Source organism: Coregonus lavaretus, assembly GCF_964263955.1.
Source record: "Coregonus lavaretus genome assembly, contig: HAP1_SCAFFOLD_1272, whole genome shotgun sequence".
Classification (NCBI taxonomy): domain Eukaryota; kingdom Metazoa; phylum Chordata; class Actinopteri; order Salmoniformes; family Salmonidae; genus Coregonus; species Coregonus lavaretus.
This window is the reverse complement of record NW_028156610.1, coordinates 56,434-79,327: the sequence shown is the minus strand read 5'-3', so window position 1 is coordinate 79,327 and position 22,894 is coordinate 56,434. Positions and strand designations below refer to the sequence as shown.

Genomic DNA, 22,894 nt, shown 5'->3' with positions numbered 1-22,894 from the left:
TCTTGCGTGTAGCCTCAGATCGAGGGAGATTATCAGTGGTCTTGTATGTCTTCCATTTCCTAATAATTGCTCCCACAGTTGATTTCTTCAAACCAAGCTGCTTACCTATTGCAGATTCAGTCTTCCCAGCCTGGTGCAGGTCTACAATTTTGTTTCTGGTGTCCTTTGGCAGCTATTTGGTCTTGGCCATAGTGGAGTTTGGAGTGTGACTGTTTGAGGTTGTGGACAGGTGTCTTTTATACTGATAACAAGTTCAAACAGGTGCCATTAATACAGGTAACGAGTGGAGGACAGAGGAGCCTCTTAAAGAAGAAGTTACAGGTCTGTGAGAGCCAGAAATCTTGCTTGTTTGTAGGTGACCAAATACTTATTTTCCACCATAATTTGCAAATAAATTCATAAAAAATCCCACAATGTGATTTTCTGGAGAAAAAAAATCTCAATTTGTTTGTCATAGTTGACGTGTACCTATGATGAAAATTACAGGCCTCTCTCATCTTTTTAAGTGGGAGAACTTGCACAATTGGTGGCTGACTAAATACTTTTTTCCCCCACTGTATAACAAGATAGAATACATTCAAGAAATTCATATAACTAATAACTAATGCAGCATTTCCCAACTCGGTCTTTGGGACTCCCTGGCTGCACGTTTTGCTTTTTGCCCTAGAACTACAAATCTGCTTCCAATAATCAAAGCTTGATGATGAGTCAATTATTTGCACTAGGGCTGCTTTCAGTTCGATTGAACGTTTGCTACGTTGCATAACGGCCACAGAACATGTTTCACCCAAAACGTTCTTGAACAGATTTGAGGTACATTTGCTCCGTTTGGTGGGTGTGGTGGGGTGCGGCTTGAAGCAATGAGTGACATATTTTAAGGGTAGCGGTGCATTTTGAACCCACAACCCAACCCCTCCCTATTTTTCAACTGGTCGTTCAGAACTGCACCGTTCCCATTTAATTGAATGTTGCATTACGTTTTTTCATACAGAGCGCAGGCCAGCTGTGTAGTTTCAGGGCAAAAAACAAAATGTTCACCCCTTGGTGTCCCCCAGGATTATCTGCTATTATGTTGATTAAACTGTCCTCTCTGCTACCTACCATCACTATGCTGATTAACCTGTCCTCTCTGCTACCTACCATCACTATGCTGATTAACCTGTCCTCTCTGCTACCTACCATCACTATGCTGATTAACCTGTCCTCTCTGCTACCTACCATCACTATGCTGATTAACCTGTCCTCTCTGCTACCTACCATCACTATGCTGATTAACCTGTCCTCTCTGCTACCTACCATCACTATGCTGATTAACCTGTCCTCTCTGCTACCTACCATCACTATGCTGATTAACCTGTCCTCTCTGCTACCTACCATCACTATGCTGATTAACCTGTCCTCTCTGCTACCTACCATCACTATGCTGATTAACCTGTCCTCTCTGCTACCTACCATCACTATGCTGATTAACCTGTCCTCTCTGCTACCTACCATCACTATGCTGATTAACCTGTCCTCTCTGCTACCTACCATCACTATGCTGATTAACCTGTCCTCTCTGCTACCTACCATCACTATGCTGATTAACCTGTCCTCTCTGCTACCTACCATCACTATGCTGATTAACCTGTCCTCTCTGCTACCTACTAGTATATCAAGTCTCAATAATGCCAACAAAAAATAAAAAATCATCAGTTGTGTAGTTTGTTTTGATTATAATGCAGTGATTCAATCACAAGCCCATCTGCATGTCAGCGAAGTTGAAGAAGTTGTCCACGTCTCGAGAGGAAGTATTTCTGTTGTCTGAAACAAACACCTGCAGAGAACAGGACAGAAAACAAGACTTACTTCACATACAGGACAGAAAACAAGAGTTACTTCACATTCAGCTACTATTTTATTAGCTAGTACAGTTCTGACAAAAACTTTCAGTACAACTGATAAAATATTTTTTTAAATGTAATTTCACCAGGTTAGTCTCATTGACATTAAAACAATAAATGTTTTTGTCTGGAGCGCTGTTACCTTGGTTCCACTGAACATGTCCCTGGACATGGCCTTACAGGCCTCTACTACCCCGTCCCCATTCAACTCCAGAGCTGTCACTGGCCCTGTGGAAGAGAAGAGATGCTTGCCTAATCATCATAAGCACTAAATAAACTCTTTCACTAACGCAATTCTTTCCTTCAGCTATGACGATTTTTATTCCCCCCTTTCTCTTGATTCAAAGGTCATCATACATCACAGAGAACCAGAAACAGCCAACTCATGTCAGCCCTAGTCTAATTCCTACTATTGAACGATTAACCCAGATGATAATATGAGGATTGTCTACGTCCCAAATGGCACCCTATTCCCTATATAGTGCACTACTTTTGACTGGGGCCCTGGTGAAAAGTAGTGCACTATATAGGGAATAAGCTGCTATTTGGGACCCATTCTTTGTGTTCCTTACCCTTGGTGATCCACTCTAGGAGTCCCTCTGCATCGTTCTGGAACCCTCTGCTGACGTCCTCGGGACGCATGGACACTTCCTTGGTCTGGACCAGCACAAACCCTTTCCCCGAGGCCTGGAGTTAATACAACATTAAATCAAATCAAATGTTATTTGTCACGTGCGCCGAATACAACAGGTGTAGAACTTACCGTGAAATGCTTACTTACAAGCCCTTAACCAACAATGCAGTTCAAGAAAGAGTTAAGAAAATATTTACTAAATAAACTAAAGTAAAAAATAATATAAAAGTAACACAATAAAATAACAATAACGAGGCTATATACAGGGGGTACCGGTACCGGGTCAATGGGCTGGAGGCTATATACAGGGGGTACCGGTACCTAGTCAATGGGCTGGAGGCTATATACAGGGGGTACCGGTACCGGGTCAATGGGCTGGAGGCTATATACAGGGGGTACCGGTACCGAGTCAATGGGCTGGAGGCTATATACAGGGGGTACCGGTACCGGGTCAATGGGCTGGAGGCTATATACAGGGGGTACCGGTACCGAGTCAATGGGCTGGAGGCTATATACAGGGGGTACCGGTACCGAGTCAATGGGCTGGAGGCTATACACAGGGGGTACCGGTACAGAGTCAATGGGCTGGAGGCTATACACAGGGGGTACCGGTACAGAGTCAATGGGCTGGAGGCTATATACAGGGGGTACCGGTACCTAGTCAATGGGCTGGAGGCTATATACAGGGGGTACCGGTACCGGGTCAATGGGCTGGAGGCTATATACAGGGGGTACCGGTACCGAGTCAATGGGCTGGAGGCTATATACAGGGGGTACCGGTACCGAGTCAATGGGCTGGAGGCTATATACAGGGGGTACCGGTACCGAGTCAATGGGCTGGAGGCTATACACAGGGGGTACCGGTACCTAGTCAATGGGCTGGAGGCTATATACAGGGGGTACCGGTACCTAGTCAATGGGCTGGAGGCTATATACAGGGGGTACCGGTACCGAGTCAATGGGCTGGAGGCTATATACAGGGGGTACCGGTACCGAGTCAATGGGCTGGAGGCTATATACAGGGGGTACCGGTACCGAGTCAATATACAGGCTATATACAGGGGGTACCGGTACCGAGTCAATGGGCTGGAGGCTATATACAGGGGGTACCGGTACCGAGTCAATGGGCTGGAGGCTATATACAGGGGGTACCGGTACCGAGTCAATGTGCTCGGTACAGGTTAGTTGAGGTAATAACGAGGCTATATACAGGGGGTACCGGTACCGAGTCAATGTGCTGGGTACAGGTTAGTTGAGGTAATAACGAGGCTATATACAGAGGGTACCGGTACTGGGTCAATGTGCTGGGTACAGGTTAGTCCAGGTAATTTGTAAAGTGACTATGCATAGATAATAAACAGCGAGTAGCAGCAGTGTAAAAACCGTAGGGGGGGGGCAATGTAAATAGTCCAGGTGGCCATTTGAATAACTGTTCAGCAGTCTTATGGCTTGGGGGTAGAAGCTGTTAATGAGCCTGGTATAGAGGTCCTGGATGGCAGGAAGCTTGGCCCCAGTGATGTACTGGGCCAGACAGACAAGAGGCAATGACACCATTAATACAAATAATATGCGCCATTTAGCAGACGTTTTTCTTCCAAAGTGACTTCCAAAAGCACTCATATCAATCCTTAACTAACCTACATCTGGACAGGAATCTGTTCTTATCAAACCCCAGGTATCAGATTGGTGCTGACTGACTCACTGGCTGGCTGGCTGACTCGCTGGCTGGCTGGCTGACTCGCTGGCTGGCTGGCTGGCTGGCTGGCTGGCTGGCTGACTGGCTGACTCACTGGCTGACTCACTGGCTGGCTGGCTGACTCACTGACTCACTGACTGGCTGACTCACTGGCTGGCTGGCTGGCTGGCTGGCTGGCTGGCTGGCTGGCTGGCTGGCTCACTGGCTGACTGACTGACTCACTGGCTGGCTGGCTGGCTGGCTGGCTCACTGACCGGCTGGCTGGCTCACTGCACAACACTAAGGTTGGGGGACTTGGTGTCAAGTTCATTTCGATTCAGTCAATTTGGAAAGTAAACTGAAACTGAAATGTCAGACTACCTCACACGAAAGCAATATTACCTTGTTGTGAAAGACACAGTAGGTCTAGCGTATATTTAGGAAGTGACGAAAGCATTCAGTGGAATGTTTTAGAGTTTGAGACGCAGAGGGAATCCTGGGTGCATTAACCTTATACTTAAAAGTCAGTTCACCCAAAATGAACCATATTTCACTATTAACTGTTGCTTGCCTGCTCTTGTCCTTCTTTGACATGTACATTACAGCAAAGATCTTACAGCGTTTTATACAGGGATCTTACACCAACAGGCTAGTTAACAATGATGAAGCCCCAACAGGCTAGTTAACAATGAAGCCCCAACACCAACAGGCTAGTTAACAATGATGAAGCCCCAACAGGCTAGTTAACAATGAAGCCCCAACACCAACAGGCTAGTTAACAATGATGAAGCCCCAACAGGCTAGTTAACAATGATGATTCCCTAACACCAACAGGCTAGTTAACAATGATGATTCCCCAACAGGCTGGTTAACAATGATGATTCCCCAACAGGCTAGTTAACAATGATGATTCCCCAACAGGCTAGTTAACAATGATGATTCCTCAACAGGCTAGTTAACAATGATGATTCCCCAACAGGCTAGTTAACAATGATGATTCCCCAACAGGCTGGTTAACAATGATGATTCCTCAACAGGCTAGTTAACAATGATGATTCCCCAACACCAACAGGCTAGTTAACAATGATGATTCCCTAACACCAACAGGCTAGTTAACAATGATGATTCCCCAACACCAACAGGCTAGTTAACAATGATGAAGCCCCAACACCAACAGGCTAGTTAACAATGATGATTCCCCAACACCAACAGGCTAGTTAACAATGATGATTCCCCAACAGGCTAGTTAACAATGATGAAGCCCCAACAGGCTAGTTAACAATGATGATTCCCCAACACCAACAGGCTAGTTAACAATGATGATTCCCCAACACCAACAGGCTAGTTAACAATGATGATTCCCCAACACCAACAGGCTAGTTAACAATGATGATTCCCCAACACCAACAGGCTAGTTAACAATGATGATTCCCCAACAGGCTAGTTAATAATGATGATTCCCCAACACCAACAGGCTAGTTAATAATGATGATTCCCCAACAGGCTAGTTAACAATGATGATTCCCCAACAGGCTAGTTAACAATGATGATTCCCCAACACCAACAGGCTAGTTAATAATGATGATTCCCCAACAGGCTAGTTAATAATGATGATTCCCCAACACCAACAGGCTAGTTAACAATGATGATTCCCCAACAGGCTAGTTAACAATGATGATTCCCCAACAGGCTAGTTAACAATGATGATTCCCCAACAGGCTAGTTAACAATGATGATTCCCCAACACCAACAGGCTAGTTAACAATGATGATTCCCCAACAGGCTAGTTAACAATGATGATTCCCCAACAGGCTAGTTAACAATGATGATTCCCCAACAGGCTAGTTAACAATGATGATTCCCCAACACCAACAGGCTAGTTAACAATGATGATTCCCCAACACCAACAGGCTAGTTAACAATGATGATTCCCCAACACCAACAGGCTAGTTAACAATGATGATTCCCCAACACCAACAGGCTAGTTAACAATGATGATTCCCCAACAGGCTAGTTAACAATGATGATTCCTCAACAGGCTAGTTAACAATGATGATTCCCCAACAGGCTAGTTAACAATGATGATTCCCCAACACCAACAGGCTAGTTAACAATGATGAAGCCCCAACACCAACAGGCTAGTTAACAATGATGATTCCCCAACAGGCTAGTTAATAATGATGATTCCCCAACACCAACAGGCTAGTTAACAATGATGATTCCCCAACAGGCTAGTTAACAATGATGATTCCCTAACACCAACAGGCTAGTTAACAATGATGATTCCCTAACACCAACAGGCTAGTTAACAATGATGAAGCCCCAACACCAACAGGCTAGTTAACAATGATGATTCCCCAACACCAACAGGCTAGTTAACAATGATGAAGCCCCAACAGGCTAGTTAACAATGATGATTCCCCAACAGGCTAGTTAACAATGATGATTCCCCAACAGGCTAGTTAACAATGATGATTCCCCAACAGGCTAGTTAACAATGATGATTCCCCAACACCAACAGGCTAGTTAACAATGATGATTCCCCAACAGGCTAGTTAACAATGATGATTCCTCAACAGGCTAGTTAACAATGATGATTCCCCAACAGGCTAGTTAACAATGATGATTCCCCAACAGGCTAGTTAACAATGATGATTCCCCAACACCAACAGGCTAGTTAACAATGATGAAGCCCCAACACCAACAGGCTAGTTAACAATGATGATTCCCCAACACCAACAGGCTAGTTAACAATGATGATTCCCCAACAGGCTAGTTAACAATGATGATTCCCCAACACCAACAGGCTAGTTAACAATGATGATTCCCCAACAGGCTAGTTAACAATGATGATTCCCCAACAGGCTAGTTAACAATAATGATTCCCCAACAGGCTAGTTAACAATGATGATTCCCCAACACCAACAGGCTAGTTAACAATGATGATTCCCCAACACCAACAGGCTAGTTAACAATGATGATTCCCCAACACCAACAGGCTAGTTAACAATGATGATTCCCCAACACCAACAGGCTAGTTAACAATGTTGATTCCCCAACAGGCTAGTTAATAATGATGATTCCCCAACAGGCTAGTTAATAATGATGAAGCCCCAACAGGCTAGTTAACAATGATGAAGCCCCAACAGGCTAGTTAACAATGATGAAGCCCCAACAGGCTAGTTAACAATGATGATTCCCCAACAGGCTAGTTAACAATGATGATTCCCCAACACCAACAGGCTAGTTAACAATGATGATTCCCCAACACCAACAGGCTAGTTAACAATGATGATTCCCCAACACCAACAGGCTAGTTAACAATGATGATTCCCCAACACCAACAGGCTAGTTAACAATGATGAAGCCCCAACAGGCTAGTTAACAATGATGATTCCCCAACAGGCTAGTTAACAATGATGATTCCCCAACACCAACAGGCTAGTTAACAATGATGATTCCCCAACACCAACAGGCTAGTTAACAATGATGATTCCCCAACACCAACAGGCTAGTTAACAATGATGAAGCCCCAACAGGCTAGTTAACAATGATGATTCCCCAACAGGCTAGTTAACAATGATGATTCCCCAACAGGCTAGTTAACAATGATGATTCCCCAACACCAACAGGCTAGTTAACAATGATGATTCCCCAACACCAACAGGCTAGTTAACAATGATGATTCCCCAACAGGCTAGTTAACAATGTTGATTCCCCAACAGGCTAGTTAACAATGATGATTCCCCAACATGCTAGTTAACAATGATGATTCCCCAACACCAACAGGCTAGTTAATAATGATGATTCCCCAACACCAACAGGCTAGTTAATAATGATGATTCCCCAACAGGCTAGTTAACAATGATGATTCCCCAACAGGCTAGTTAACAATGATGATTCCCCAACAGGCTAGTTAACAATGATGATTCCCCAACACCAACAGGCTAGTTAATAATGATGATTCCCCAACAGGCTAGTTAACAATGATGAAGCCCCAACAGGCTAGTTAACAATGATGATTCCCCAACAGGCTAGTTAACAATGATGATTCCCCAACACCAACAGGCTAGTTAACAATGATGATTCCCCAACACCAACAGGCTAGTTAACAATGATGATTCCCCAACACCAACAGGCTAGTTAACAATGATGAAGCCCCAACAGGCTAGTTAACAATGATGATTCCCCAACACCAACAGGCTAGTTAACAATGATGATTCCCAACAGGCTAGTTAACAATGATGAAGCCCCAACAGGCTAGTTAACAATGATGATTCCCCAACAGGCTAGTTAACAATGTTGATTCCCCAACAGGCTAGTTAATAATGATGATTCCCCAAAAGGCTAGTTAACAATGATGATTCCCCAACAGGCTAGTTAACAATGATGATTCCCCAACAGGCTAGTTAACAATGATGATTCCCCAACACCAACAGGCTAGTTAATAATGATGATTCCCCAACAGGCTAGTTAACAATGATGATTCCCCAACAGGCTAGTTAACAATGATGATTTCCCAACAGGCTAGTTAACAATGATGATTCCCCAACACCAACAGGCTAGTTAATAATGATGATTCCCCAACAGGCTAGTTAACAATGATGATTCCCCAACAGGCTAGTTAACAATGATGATTCCCCAACAGGCTAGTTAACAATGATGATTCCCCAACAGGCTAGTTAACAATGATGATTCCCCAACAGGCTAGTTAACAATGATGATTCCCCAACAGGCTAGTTAACAATGATGATTCCCCAACAGGCTAGTTAACAATGATGATTCCCCAACACCAACAGGCTAGTTAACAATGATGATTCCCCAACAGGCTAGTTAATAATGATGATTCCCCAACAGGCTAGTTAACAATGATGATTCCCCAACAGGCTAGTTAACAATGATGATTCCCCAACAGGCTAGTTAACAATGATGATTCCCCAACAGGCTAGTTAACAATGATGATTCCCCAACAGGCTAGTTAATAATGATGATTCCCCAACAGGCTAGTTAATAATGATGATTCCCCAACAGGCTAGTTAACAATGATGATTCCCCAACAGGCTAGTTAACAATGATGATTCCCCAACACCAACAGGCTAGTTAACAACACCAACAGTTTTTAGTATTTTCTGTAATAAAGCTTTACAAACATATTTTTTTAAACATTACAACAGACTCTCTGGTACGCTCATAATTGATTTAGTGTTGTTTACATTGTTCCAAACGGTCAGAGAAATGATATAGTAATCTAACAGCACCTGTTTGGCCCACATAATATACAGGCAGCGCTGCTCCATACCGTCTGTTTCTTGATCCCCAGTATTTTCCACAACTAGTCAAATTTAACACAGTGCAGCATGTCTGAGCTCAGCCCGGCACAATCAATTGGTTGGACTCCCTCTAGTCGTTTATGTGTCTTAATTATTTAATCAAACTGTGTTTTTAAAGCATCAGACAGTCTCAGTGCATATAGTTGATTTGATTAAAACACATAGGATGGGTCTAGATATCGAAAAATACACTTTTTTTTAAAATTTAGACCAATCGATTGGTCAAATGAACAGATGATTCTTGGTCGACCAAGATTATTTTTTTCGGCGGGGACAGCCCTAGTGTCTACTCTCTAATAATTATAATTCAACATTTGGCAACAATATCTCTCCGTTTCAATATTGCTCAATCAAGGAGTGTCATTGATCGCTTGGCCAAAACACTCATAAGAACGTAACAACTTGAATTGTTCTGCATTTCTAAATGACTGTCTGTGTGGAGGAGGAAGGAAGTGAACAAATCTGGAGGATAGTCATTTAGCAGACGCTCTTATCCAGAGCCACTTACAGTTAGTGGGTGCATACATTGTAATAATAATAATAATAATAATAATAATAATAATAATAATATGCCATTTAGCAGACGCTTTTATCCAAAGCGACTTACAGTCATGCGTGCATACATTTGTTTGTGTATTGGTGGTCCCGGGGATCGAACCCACTACCTTGGCGTTACAAGCGCCGTGCTCTACCAGCTGAGCTACAGAGGACCATTGTCATACTGGCCCCCCGTGGGAAACGAACCCACAACCCTGGCGTTGCAAGCGCCATGCTCTACCAACTGAGCTACAGGGGACTCAGTAGTTTAGATCATAAGGACCATGAGACACTTCCTCATCTGGAGGATGACCAGTAGTTTAGATCATAAGGACCATGAGACACTTCCTAATCTGGAGGATGACCAGTAGTTTAGATCATAAGGACCATGAGACACTTCCTCATCTGGAGGATGACCAGTAGTTTAGATCATAAGGACCATGGGACACTTCCTCATCTGGAGGATGACCAGTAGTTTAGATCATAAGGACCATGGGACACTTCCTCATCTGGAGGATGACCAGTAGTTTAGATCATAAGGACCATGGGACACTTCCTCATCTGGAGGATGACCAGTAGTTTAGATCAGACGGACCATGGGACACTTCCTAATCTGGAGGATGACCAGTAGTTTAGATCAGACGGACCATGGGACACTTCCTCATCTGGAGGATGACCAGTAGTTTAGATCATAAGGACCATGAGACACTTCCTCATCTGGAGGATGACCAGTAGTTTAGATCAGACGGACCATGGGACACTTCCTCATCTGGAGGATGACCAGTAGTTTAGATCAGACGGACCATGGGACACTGCCTCATCTGGAGGATGACCAGTAGTTTAGATCATAAGGACCATGAGACACTTCCTCATCTGGAGGATGACCAGTAGTTTAGATCAGACGGACCATGAGACACTTCCTCATCTGGAGGATGACCAGTAGTTTAGATCAGAAGGACCTTATCGGAAAGGACCAAAATAGAACCATTGCAGCAAGCGAAGGAGACCTTTAACTGTGTCTGACCTTCCCTCCTCCTCATTTAGTTATTTTTTAAACATTTAAGTCATTTAGCAGACGCTCTTATCCTCCTCACCTCATCAATGAGTTTCCGGGCATTAGCAGTGGTGTAGTCCCCAGCGAAGAACACAAACAGACAGGACTCGTCACTGTCCTTGCGTCTGCCTCCTTTGGTCATGGGCACGATGCTGCGGGATGCCTCAGCTGAGACCCGGACTGATTTAAACTCAGACTCCGGATCAGGGGCTGGGACATGGTCCAGCACCACAGTGTCCTCAGCCAGCAGGCTCCAGTTGGTCTCCCCTGAGACAGGCGTGAAGTCATGGACGTTGCTCCAGTTGTTGTTGAAGATGCTGAGGCCTGCGTCCTTGAAGTGGAAGGCCAGCTCGGGGTAGTAGTACTGGAAGCAGCCGAACTTCATCCCCGTGGACGCCTCGATGATGGGCTGGGTGGCGCAACACAGGAACACCTCCATCTTCTTACAGTCCCTGGTCCTGAACTGCTGGCAGGCCACCACACACCTGATATCCTTACAGTCCCTGAAGAACACACTGCCCTTCACTGGCCCCATAACGATGCAGCAGTTGGTGCAGTCGTCGATGGTGATGGTGGCGGAGTGGTCAAACACGAAGATGTTGCAGTTCTCACAGTCCTGGATGACAAACTGCTGTCCGTTCAGCTTGCCTGGCAGACGGCCCACCGTGGCATCCTTCAGCCCTGTTAGCATGAAGTCCTTAGGGTCAACCTGCAAAGAGACAGACAATAGTTCAGACGATACAAATACAGTGGGGGAAAAAAGTATTTAGTCAGCCACCAATTGTGCAAGTTCTCCCATTTAAAAAGATGAGAGAGGCCTGTAATTTTCATCATAGGTACACGTCAACTATGACAGACAAAATGAGGAAAAAAATATCCAGAAAATCACATTGTAGGATTTTTTATGAATTTATTTGCAAATTATGGTGGAAAATAAGTATTTGTTCAATAACAAAAGTTTCTCAATACTTTGTTATATACCCTTTGTTGGCAATGACACAGGTCAAACGTTTTCTGTAAGTCTTCACAAGGTTTTCACACACTGTTGCTGGTATTTTGGCCCATTCCTCCATGCAAATCTCCTCTAGAGCAGTGATGTTTTGGGGCTGTCGCTGGGCAACACGGACTTTCAACTCCATCCAAAGATGTTCTATGGGGTTGAGATCTGGAGACTGGCTAGGCCACTCCAGGACCTTGAAATGCTTCTTACGAAGCCACTCCTTCGTTGCCCGGGCGGTGTGTTTGGGATCATTGTCATGCTGAAAGACCCAGCCACGTTTCATCTTCAATGCCCTTGCTGATGGAAGGAGGTTTTCACTCAAAATCTCACGATACATGGCCCCATTCATTCTTTCCTTTACACGGATCAGTCGTCCTGGTCCCTTTGCAGAAAAACAGCCCCAAAGCATGATGTTTCCACCCCCATGCTTCACAGTAGGTATGGTGTTCTTTGGATGCAACTCAGCATTCTTTGTCCTCCAAACATGACAAGTTGAGTTTTTACCAAAAAGTTATATTTTGGTTTCATCTGACCATATGACATTCTCCCAATCCTCTTCTTGATCATCCAAATGCACTCTAGCAAACTTCAGACGGGCCTGGACATGTACTGGCTTAAGCAGGGGGACACGTCTTGCACTGCAGGATTTGAGTCCCTGGCGGCGTAGTGTGTTACTGATGGTAGGCTTTGTTACTTTGGTCCAGCTCTCTGCAGGTCATTCACTAGGTCCCCCCGTGTGGTTCTGGGATTTTTGCTCACCGTTCTTGTAATCATTTTGACCCCGCGGGGTGAGATCTTGCGTGGAGCCCCAGATCGAGGGAGATTATCAGTGGTCTTGTATGTCTTCCATTTCCTAATAATTGCTCCCACAGTTGATTTCTTCAAACCAAGCTGCTTACCTATTGCAGATTCAGTCTTCCCAGCCTGGTGCAGGTCTACAATTTTGTTTCTGGTGTCCTTTGACAGCTCTTTGGTCTTGGCCATAGTGGAGTTTGGAGTGTGACTGTTTGAGGTTGTGGACAGGTGTCTTTTATACTGATAACAAGTTCAAACAGGTGCCATTAATACAGGTAACGAGTGGAGGACAGAGGAGCCTCTTAAAGAAGAAGTTACAGGTCTGTGAGAGCCAGAATTCTTGCTTGTTTGTAGGTGACCAAATACTTATTTTCCACCATAATTTGCAAATAAATTCATTAAAAATCCTACAATGTGATTTTCTGGATTTTTTCCCCTCAATTTGTCTGTCAAAGTTGACGTGTACCTATGATGAAAATTACAGGCCTCTCTCATCTTCTTAAGTGGGAGAACTTGCACAATTGGTGGCTGACTAAATACTTTTCCCCCCACTGTAGGTAGGGGTAAAGTGACTATGCATAGATAATAAACAGAGAGTAGCAGCCGCGTAAAAGAGGGGGTGGGGTGGGGTTGGGGGGACAATGCAAATAGTCCAGGTAGCCTGGAATTGGTGGCTGACTAAATACTTTTTTTCCCCACTGTATGTCCATAATAAAAGCGCTGCTCTACCTTCTTAACAGCACTATCAACAAGGCAGGTCCTACAGGCCCTAGTTTTGTCGCACCTGGACTACTGGTCAGTCGTGTGGTCAGGTGCCACAAAAACGGACTTAGGAAAATTGCAATTGCCTCAGAACAGGGCAGCACGGCTGGCCCTTAGATGTACACAGAGAGCTAATATTAATAATTTGCATGTCAATCTCTCCTGGCTCAAAGTGGAGGAGAGATTGACTTCATCACTACTTGTATTTGTGAGAGGTATTGACATGTTGAAAGCACTGAGCTGTCTGTTTGAACTACTGGCACACAGTTCGGACACCCATGCATACCCCACAAGACATGCCACCAGAGGTCTCTTCACAGTCCCCAAGTCCAGAACAGACTATGGGAGGCGCACAGTACTACATAGAGCCATGACTACATGGAACTCTATTCCACATCAGGTAACTGATGCAAGCAGTAAAATTTGATTTAAAAAAAAAAAACAGATAAAAAAAACACCTTATGGAACAGCGGGGACTGTGAAGCAACACAAACATAGACACATGCACACACACACGATAACATACGCACTATACACACACACGTACACATGGATTTTGTGTTGTAAATATGTGGTAGTGGTGGAGTAGGGGCCTGAGGGCACACAGTGTGTTGTGAAATCTGTTATGAATGTATTGTAATGTTACAAAAATTATATGAACTGCCTTAATTTTGCTGGACCCCAGGAAGAGGGGTATATATATATATATATATATATATATATCGTATTAGGCCTGTGTTGCTTTTGGGTGAGCAAAAAAATAGTGACTATATCAGTTATTGAACCCCGGCCAATTAAATCACTAGTCAGATGCGCTAACCTCAACCCTAGTAGACATACGTTTTAATAAACCCTCTTAACGTATCATATTGGGTGTAAACAGCCTCGGAATAGAAAAGACAAGGGTAAATCTTCCTGCCCGCCAATAAATTACATCATGCAATCCGCGGTTAACACATTTACGAGGAAGGCAGAGTGCTCGCTGCCGCGGGGCTTGTTGAGTTGGCAGAGCGGGTCGATGCTGCTTGATGAATTTGACAATGAATGTACTTGGGAAATACGTTTTTGTCGATCAGATGTGACTGAATTAATGTTTAGGCTTATGATAATCGTTATTGTAATGAAGTATAATTTCAAAACATGAGCATAAAAACAGGTAATAATAAACATGAATCATCATTATATTACTTCACAGTAATGTGTTAAATGCTTTTTCAGTCGTTCCTCTTGCGTTAGCAGTGTGGAAAGGGACAGTAAAAAGCGTGTGCAGGAGTTTTCCTGTGAGGGGGAGTGGTGGTGTATCCAGGGAAAAAACTAAACTAAGCTTCTGAAATGTCATTCGTGGTCTTATGCTGCCATCTATTGGAATTATTTAGCAACTGCAGTAGTACTGAATAAAGTGTATATCCTTCCTAAAGTAGTAATTGCTCAGAATTGCTAAATATACAATTTTCTAGTACATTTTATCACTTACAACTATAAAATAACAATTTATAGCATAACAAACAATGAAATTGACAAACACCTTACATTTAGTTAATTCATTTAAAAAAAAGTAGATCTGTGAATAATGAAAAGTTAATAAGTTATTGCCACACTTTCCCATAGAGGCCTTGTTTACATTTACGTCATTTAACAGACGCTCTTATCCAGAGCGACTACGGCAAGTGCCTTGCTCAAGGGGCTCCCGAGTGGCGCAGTGGTCTAAGGCACTGCATCACAGTGCTAGCTGTGCCACTAGAGATCCATGGGGCGGCGCCCACAACCCCGGCCGCGACCGGGAGACCCATGGGGCGGCGCACAATTGGCCCAGCGTCGTCCAGGGTAGGGGAGGGAATGGCCGGCAGGGATGTAGCTCAGTTGGTAGAGCATGGTGTTTGCAACGCCAGGGTTGTGGGTTCGATTCCCATGGGGGGCCAGTATGAAAAATATAAAAATAATGTATGCACTAACTGTAAGTCGCTCTGGACAAGAGCGTCTGCTAAATGACTAAAATGTAATGTAAATGTACATAACAGATATTTCACCTAGTTGGTTCGGGGATTCGAACCAGCCAACTTTCGGTTACTGCCCAATGCGCTTAACTGCTAGATTAGAAACCACAAAATGTTCAACACATAAAGGCAAATGGTCGTAGATAAATGGTCAGCTGGTTAAATAAAAAGACTGCTCTTATAACTTTCAGACTGCCATTGTTTTGGGGAAATAGGGACGTCTGTCTATTTCGCCAAATATCTCAAAATGTATGCATTTTAATGGTTTGAAGTTCTACACCATTTTAAAATCAGGATAACCTATTATTTCTAATGATGTAAGTGTGGGCAGCGTACAATGCTGTGACCAATTACTGGTAGTTAAAACGTCAACAAATAAAATGATACTCCTGGAAGTCTGAGGTCGTCCCGTTGTTTCCTACAGGGGAAATATAGGTGTCTGTTTATTTCACAACATATCTCGCAATGTGTATACTTTGATTACTTCAAGTCAAACACAATTTTAAATCAGGATAATCTCCTCTTTCTAATGATGTAAGGCTGGGCAGTGTACTCAGTTGTCATCAAAAGCTAGCATTTAAAATGTAAAAAAAAGTACACATTATTGTCGGAACTCTGAGGCTGCCCCATTGTTTCCCGATGGGAAAATTCTACACGGACATGTATGTCTATTTTGCCAAATATTTCACGATGTGTGTATTTTGATTTTTTCAAATCGGACACCATTTTAATCATGAGAATCTCCTCTTTCTAATTATGTAAGGCTGGGCAGCATACTCTGCTGTCATCGATCACTAGACCCGAAATAGTCAGAAGTTGCAATTTTTTCCCCTACTTCCTCGTTATGCAGACAAAAGCACACTTGAGGCGCGGATGTTTACTTTCTACACGAGTTGTTCTTTTTCAGTTTCGTCCTAAGAACAGATTGTAGTGGTAAAATAAAAAGGTATACATTTGTTGGTGCCATTTAGGGAACATGGACTTCTAAGGATCATTCCAGTCAGAAGAGGTTCAGCGAAGATTCGTTTCAATTCATTTGCTATGGCCTCCCGCTAGTGTTCCAGCTCAACCAACGTTCTTTGACCGTTTTTCAGCAGCTAGTCTCATTTACATTTACAGGCCATGCATCCTCACCGCTGGTCTCCCTGGCCATGCATGCATCCTCACCGCTAGTCTCCCTGGCCATGCATGCATCCTCACCGCTAGTCTCCCTGGCCATGCATGCATCCTCACCGCTAGTCTCCCTGGCCATGCATACATCCTCACCGCTAGTCTCCCTGGCCATGCATGCATCCTCACCGCTAGTCTCCCTGGCCATGCATGCATCCTCACCGCTAGTCTCCCTGGCCATGCATGCATCCTCACCGCTGGTCTCCCTGGCCATGCATGCATCCTCACCGCTAGTCTCCCTGGCCATGCATGCATCCTCTCCATACCTTTTCACGTTTGTCCCAGCTGTATTGTTTAGGTGGATCCTCCGTTGCCTTGCTGCTGAGGGAAATGTTGTTGGCGTTGCTACTGCTGTTCCTCTTCTCTTCCACCGTCGTCGGAGTAGGCTCCTTTTCGGGTGATTTTCTCTTTGATTTTTTGGAGAACCAGCAACCCATTTTGTCCTATTAACAATAAACAAATCAAAAGTGTATAGTAAAATATGATAAGAGTCTGTCCCCAGAAGATATCTCGCCTACTTTGTATAAAATGTACAGGTATTTCGGTCTTCTTTCCTCCTCGTTTTCGGGCTTCCTATCACACACTCGTAAACCTGTCTTTAGGTTGAGCTTTCCTTTTCCTTATACAGTTCAACAGCCAATCAATACTTTGCAATCCGTTACTTAGTAACAGCGAATCACAGGACAACAACAGTCTGTGAGGGGACAACGTGGACAATATCAGCCAATCAAACAGTGTTCTGCATTTTGGGAGCTGGGCGTTGTCGTAGCGGCGCTCAGTGTGCAGGGTGGTAAACAGTGAGGGGTTTCGATTATCTGGCCCGGATTACCCCCGGTGAGAGGGGTTTAAATCGGTGAAAAGTGATTGCATTCGTTTTGGAACCGGCTGCCTCCCTTCAAAGCCCACGACGAAATCAGATCAAAACTAAAGTGACGTGGCGTAGGACAGATTAGCACGTGGAGGAATGACTACAATCCTGTGTTTTCACATGCAACAGTGATTGCGTTTGATAATTACGCTTTATCTGCCTTCCCAATGAAAACTAGTTGAACAATTTGAACATATGTTTTATGGAAAATATTAATTGTATGTTTCTGAACTATGCACCATGCTGCCTTGTTGACAACATGACTGAGTGGCGCAGATTATTGTTTGATATTTTCTTTTATTTTTATTTCACCTTTATTTAACCAGGTAAACCAGTTGAGAACAAGTTCTCATTTACAACTGCGACCTGGCCAAGATAAAGCAAAGCAGTGTGATAAAAACAACAACACAGAGAGATATGAGAAGAACGCTCTTCCCTCACCGTTTCTTTCTGTCACGTCACGGGCCATAGACCGGTGCACCGCGGCTCAGGTTAATAGAACTCCGTCAATGTTGCGGCGGCAGGTAGTTTAGTGGTTAAGAGCGTTGTGCCAGTCACCGAAAGGTCGCTGGTTCTAATCCCTGAGCCGACAAGGTGAAAAATCTGTCGATGTGCCCTTGAGCAAGACACTTAACCCTAAATTCTGGATAAAAGCGTCTGCTAAAATGTATGTAAATCACTGGTGATAAAACATTCGTCCAAATATGGTTCATGCTATAAAGTAAAACTTTATTGTTATGTCGGATTTTGACACTTGATGATGCAGATGATGCATCAGGCATGCAGTCAATTGACGGTACTGCAGCCTAACGTGGAACCCGTATTATCTTCAACAGTGTTGTGATTACCGCAGCCTAACGTGGAACCCCGTATTATCTTCAACAGTGTTGTGATTACCGCAGCCTAACGTGGAACCCCGTATTATCTTCAACAGTGTTGTGATTACCGCAGCCTAACGTGGAACCCGTATTATCTTCAACAGTGTTGTGATTACCGCAGCCTAACGTGGAACCCCGTATTATATATTATCTTCAACAGTGTTGTGATTACCGCAGCCTAGCGTGGAACCCCGTATTATCTTCAACAGTGTTGTGATTACTGCGGCCTAGCGTGGAACCCCGTATTATCTTCAACAGTGTTGTGATTACCGCAGCCTAACGTGGAACCCCGTATTATCTTCAACAGTGTTGTGATTACCGCAGCCTAACGTGGAACCCGTATTATCTTCAACAGTGTTGTGATTACCGCAGCCTAACGTGGAACCCCGTATTATCTTCAACAGTGTTGTGATTACCGCAGCCTAACGTGGAACCCGTATTATATATTATCTTCAACAGTGTTGTGATTACCGCAGCCTAACGTGGAACCCGTATTATATATTATCTTCAACAGTGTTGTGATTACCGCAGCCTAACGTGGAACCCCGTATTATATATTTACCTTCAACAGTGTTATCTTGTTTTGTGATTACTGTAGCCTGCTATCACACAAGGGATGTTCTTTCTTGACGTACTGTACCTGGGTGAGACTGAAAATTATCTGGTGGATCATTTATAGAATAACTTTATTTGTGTGTCAAACAAAACAACATGCTTGTTAGCTAACAATTTAAGCTACTAGTCCAATCTAATTATAGTCTGCTGCCGTTATCTATTTCTACAGACCCACTGTAACATGACATGATTGGCCATGCGGCTGCTTCTGAACAAAGGTGTATAACCACATAGCTTTTGGACCTCTTATCATCACGATAAAACAAACGTTTATTCATGCTCCTGTCACAGGCAACTAGCCCATTCTGTCTATCTGAACATTTCACATTATCATTTGGTATGGAGGCCTATTTGAGATTCACAAGAGAACAAACAGGCTTGCAGCATGTCTCTGACACCTGCTGCATTGTGTCTGCTACCACGTGTTCTGGATACGACCACACTTACAGTTATTTTTATCACTTTGGTACTACTTTCACAAGTATGTGGTAAAATTTCACAACTCAAAACTCAAAACAGATCATCTAAATGGCTGTTTTTTCAAAACTTTAAGCACATTTTCAATTGACTAAGTACAACAACAAAAATCACACAACTTTTTCACCAAATCTAATCAGTGTTTCATCTAGAAATACCTTTCATATAAAGTAATTGCCTTTCATAATGCAATGTTCACAATACTTTTCATATGATTCTGTTCTCATTTGTTTAAATACATTTGACCATCACTTAATCCAACTGCGCTTAATGGTAAATCACTTAACCGTTTGGTAAACCTATAGATTTTTAACTGGTTTGTCTACTATATAAGGATTTTGAGAACTACAGAAATAAAATGTGTGTTTGTAAAGTATAAACATCTAAATTGCATGTATGATACATGATAACCATACGCCTCCCGAGTGGCGCAGTGGTCTAAGGCACTGCATCGCAGTGCTAGCTGTGCCACTAGAGATTCTGGTACGAATCCAGGCTCTGCTTTAGCCGGCTGCAACCGGGAGACCAATGGGGCGGCGCACAATTGGCCCAGCGTCGTCCAGGGTAGGGTAGGGGAGGGAATGGCAGGCAGGGAGGTAGCTCAGTTGATAGAGCATGGCGTTTGCAACGCCAGGGTTGTGGGTTCAATTCCCACGGGGGGCCAGTATGAAAATAATAATGTATGCACTAACTGTAAGTCGCTCTGGATAAGAGCGTCTGCTAAATGACGTAAATGTAATAATGTCTACTTGTTATTGCTAATTGATTTCACATTGTGATAACCACAATTGGTCACCATTAATTCAATCTCTCCCTATCCCAGTCTGCTGTCCCCACTTGCTTCAAGATGTTCACCATTGTTCCTGTACCCAAGAAAGAAAAGGTAACTGAACTAAATGACTATCGCCCCGTAGCACTCACCTCTGTCATCATGAAGTGCTTTGAGAGGCTAGTCAAGGATCATATCACCTCTACCTTACCTGTCACCCTAGACCCACTTCAATTTGCTTACCACCCCAATAGATCCACAGACGACGCAATCGCCATCACACTGCACACTGCCCTATCCCATCTGGACAAGAGGAATACCTATGTAAGAATGCTGTTCATTGACTATAGCTCAGCATCACCATGACTGCGTGACCAAGCACGCCTCCAACTCATCCTGTCAGGCTGTATCACCGCCTGGTACGGCAACTGCACCGCCCGCAACCGCAGGGCTCTCCAGAGGGTGGTGCAGTCTGCCCAACGCATCACCGGGGGAAACTAACTACCCGTCCTCCAAGACACCTACAGCACCCGATGTCACAGGAAGGCCAAAAAGATCATGAAGGACATCAACCACCCGAGCCACTGTCTGTTCACCCCGCTACCATCCAGAAGGCGAGGTCAGTACAGGTGCATCAAAGCTGTGACCGAGAGACTGAAAAACAGCTTCTATCTCAAGGCCATCAGACTGTTAAATAGCCATCACTAGCCGGCTACCACCCGGTTACTCAACCCTGCACCTTAGAGGCTGCTGCCCTATGTACATAGACATGGAATCACTGGTCACTTTAATAATGGAACACTAGTCACTTTAATAATGTTTACATACTGCTTTACTCATCTCATATGTATATACTGTATTCTATTCTACTGTATTTTAGTCAGCCACTCCGACATTGCTCGTCTTAATATTGATATATTTCTTAATTCCATTATTTTACTTTTAGATTTGTGTATTGTAGTGAATTGTTAGAGACTACTGCACTGTTGGAGCTAGGAACACCAGCATTTCGCTATACCCGCAATAACATCTGCTAAATATGTGAATGTGACCAATACAATTTGATTTGATTTGATAAAAGGGTGTGTGTGAACATTTGCAATTTCTTTCAACATGGAGCAGGGGAAAGGAAGAAATCAAAGAGCTTGTGGTCATGGGCCCCGTCAAGGAGGTGGACAAGGGCCCCGTCAAGGAGGTGGACAAGGGCCCCGTCAAGGAGGTGGTCATGGGCCCCGTCAAGGAGGTGGACATGGGCCCCGTCAAGGAGGTGGTCATGGGCCCCGTCAAGGAGGTGGACATGGGCCCCGTCAAGGAGGTGGTCATGGGCCCCGTCAAGGAGGTGGACATGGGCCCCGTCAAGGAGGTGGACAAGGGCCCCGTCAAGGAGGTGGTCATGGGCCCCGTCAAGGAGGTGGACATGGGCCCCGTCAAGGAGGTGGACATCTGTCACGATCGTCAGAGAGAGTTTACCAAGGCGCAGCGTGATGAACGAACATACTTCTTTATTTAATGAATGCACGAACAACAAAACAATAAACGATACCGTGACGTCCTATGTTAAACACAACAACACGGAATAACCCAAAAGGAACAAGATCCCACAAACACTAAGGGAAAACAGACTGTTTAAATATGGCTCCCAATCAGAGACAACCAGCAACAGCTGACACTCGTTGCCTCTGATTGGGAACCACTCAGGCCAACATAGAAATACAAGAACTAGACTGTGAACATAGACCAAAACACATAGAAACTACACACCCTGGCTCAACATATAGAGCCAGGGTGTGACAACATCAGAGAGAGGGAGACAGATGTCAGGGAACTGTTGTGTCTAATGAAGTCCGGGCCATCGTCGTTGACCATGTGGTAAACAGAGGCCTTACCATGGCAGAAGCTGACAGATTAGTTCACCCCAATCTGAAAAGATCAACTGTCAATTCGATCATGACAACATTTCGCCAAGAAAACCGGTAAGGCTGCAGGACATGCACTATGCTTTACCATTACATTTACAGTAAATGACATATTGTAAAGGATGTATATTCACAAAATATGTTAAAGTATTCTTACAGTATGATCTATTGACAGTATACTCTGTTCTACCCTCAGAATTGACAGAAGACCCCATGGTGGTGGCTGTGTACAAACATACTTTGGTTAGTTCAACCAACTTCTCACACACCACAATGGTGGTCCTCTGTAGCTCAGCTGGTAGAGCATGGCGCTAAATGCATCTGCTGAATGGCATATTATATGTTATATTATATTTTAATGCTAATCAAATTTTATTTGTCACTGTCGTAGAAAATTGTACTTATTCTTAATAAAAAACCTAAGTGTTTCCAGAGTTTTTGTAGAATTAAGATAGACTTTATTGCAATTTAGATAAAGCCGAGGTGGTCTGCAGAGCATCTGATTTTCCAGCTCTCAGTTTATAGAGTCATTTTACA

General features: G+C 43.9%; 1 protein-coding gene across 1 annotated transcript; it reads right to left on the bottom strand.

Annotated features, from left to right (window-relative positions):
* Nucleotides 1-983: 983 nt before the first annotated feature.
* LOC311126158 (protein XRP2-like) lies at nucleotides 984-17,271 on the bottom strand (the record flags this gene model as incomplete). The annotated part of the gene is made up of 5 exons (XM_084200179.1): nucleotides 984-1,816; nucleotides 2,026-2,111; nucleotides 2,456-2,570; nucleotides 11,154-11,822; nucleotides 17,101-17,271. 5 exons carry the CDS (start codon nucleotides 17,269-17,271, stop codon nucleotides 1,733-1,735), a joined length of 1,125 nt encoding a protein of 374 aa, XP_084056305.1. The 3' UTR covers nucleotides 984-1,732.
* Between the last annotated feature and the right edge of the window lie 5,623 nt (nucleotides 17,272-22,894).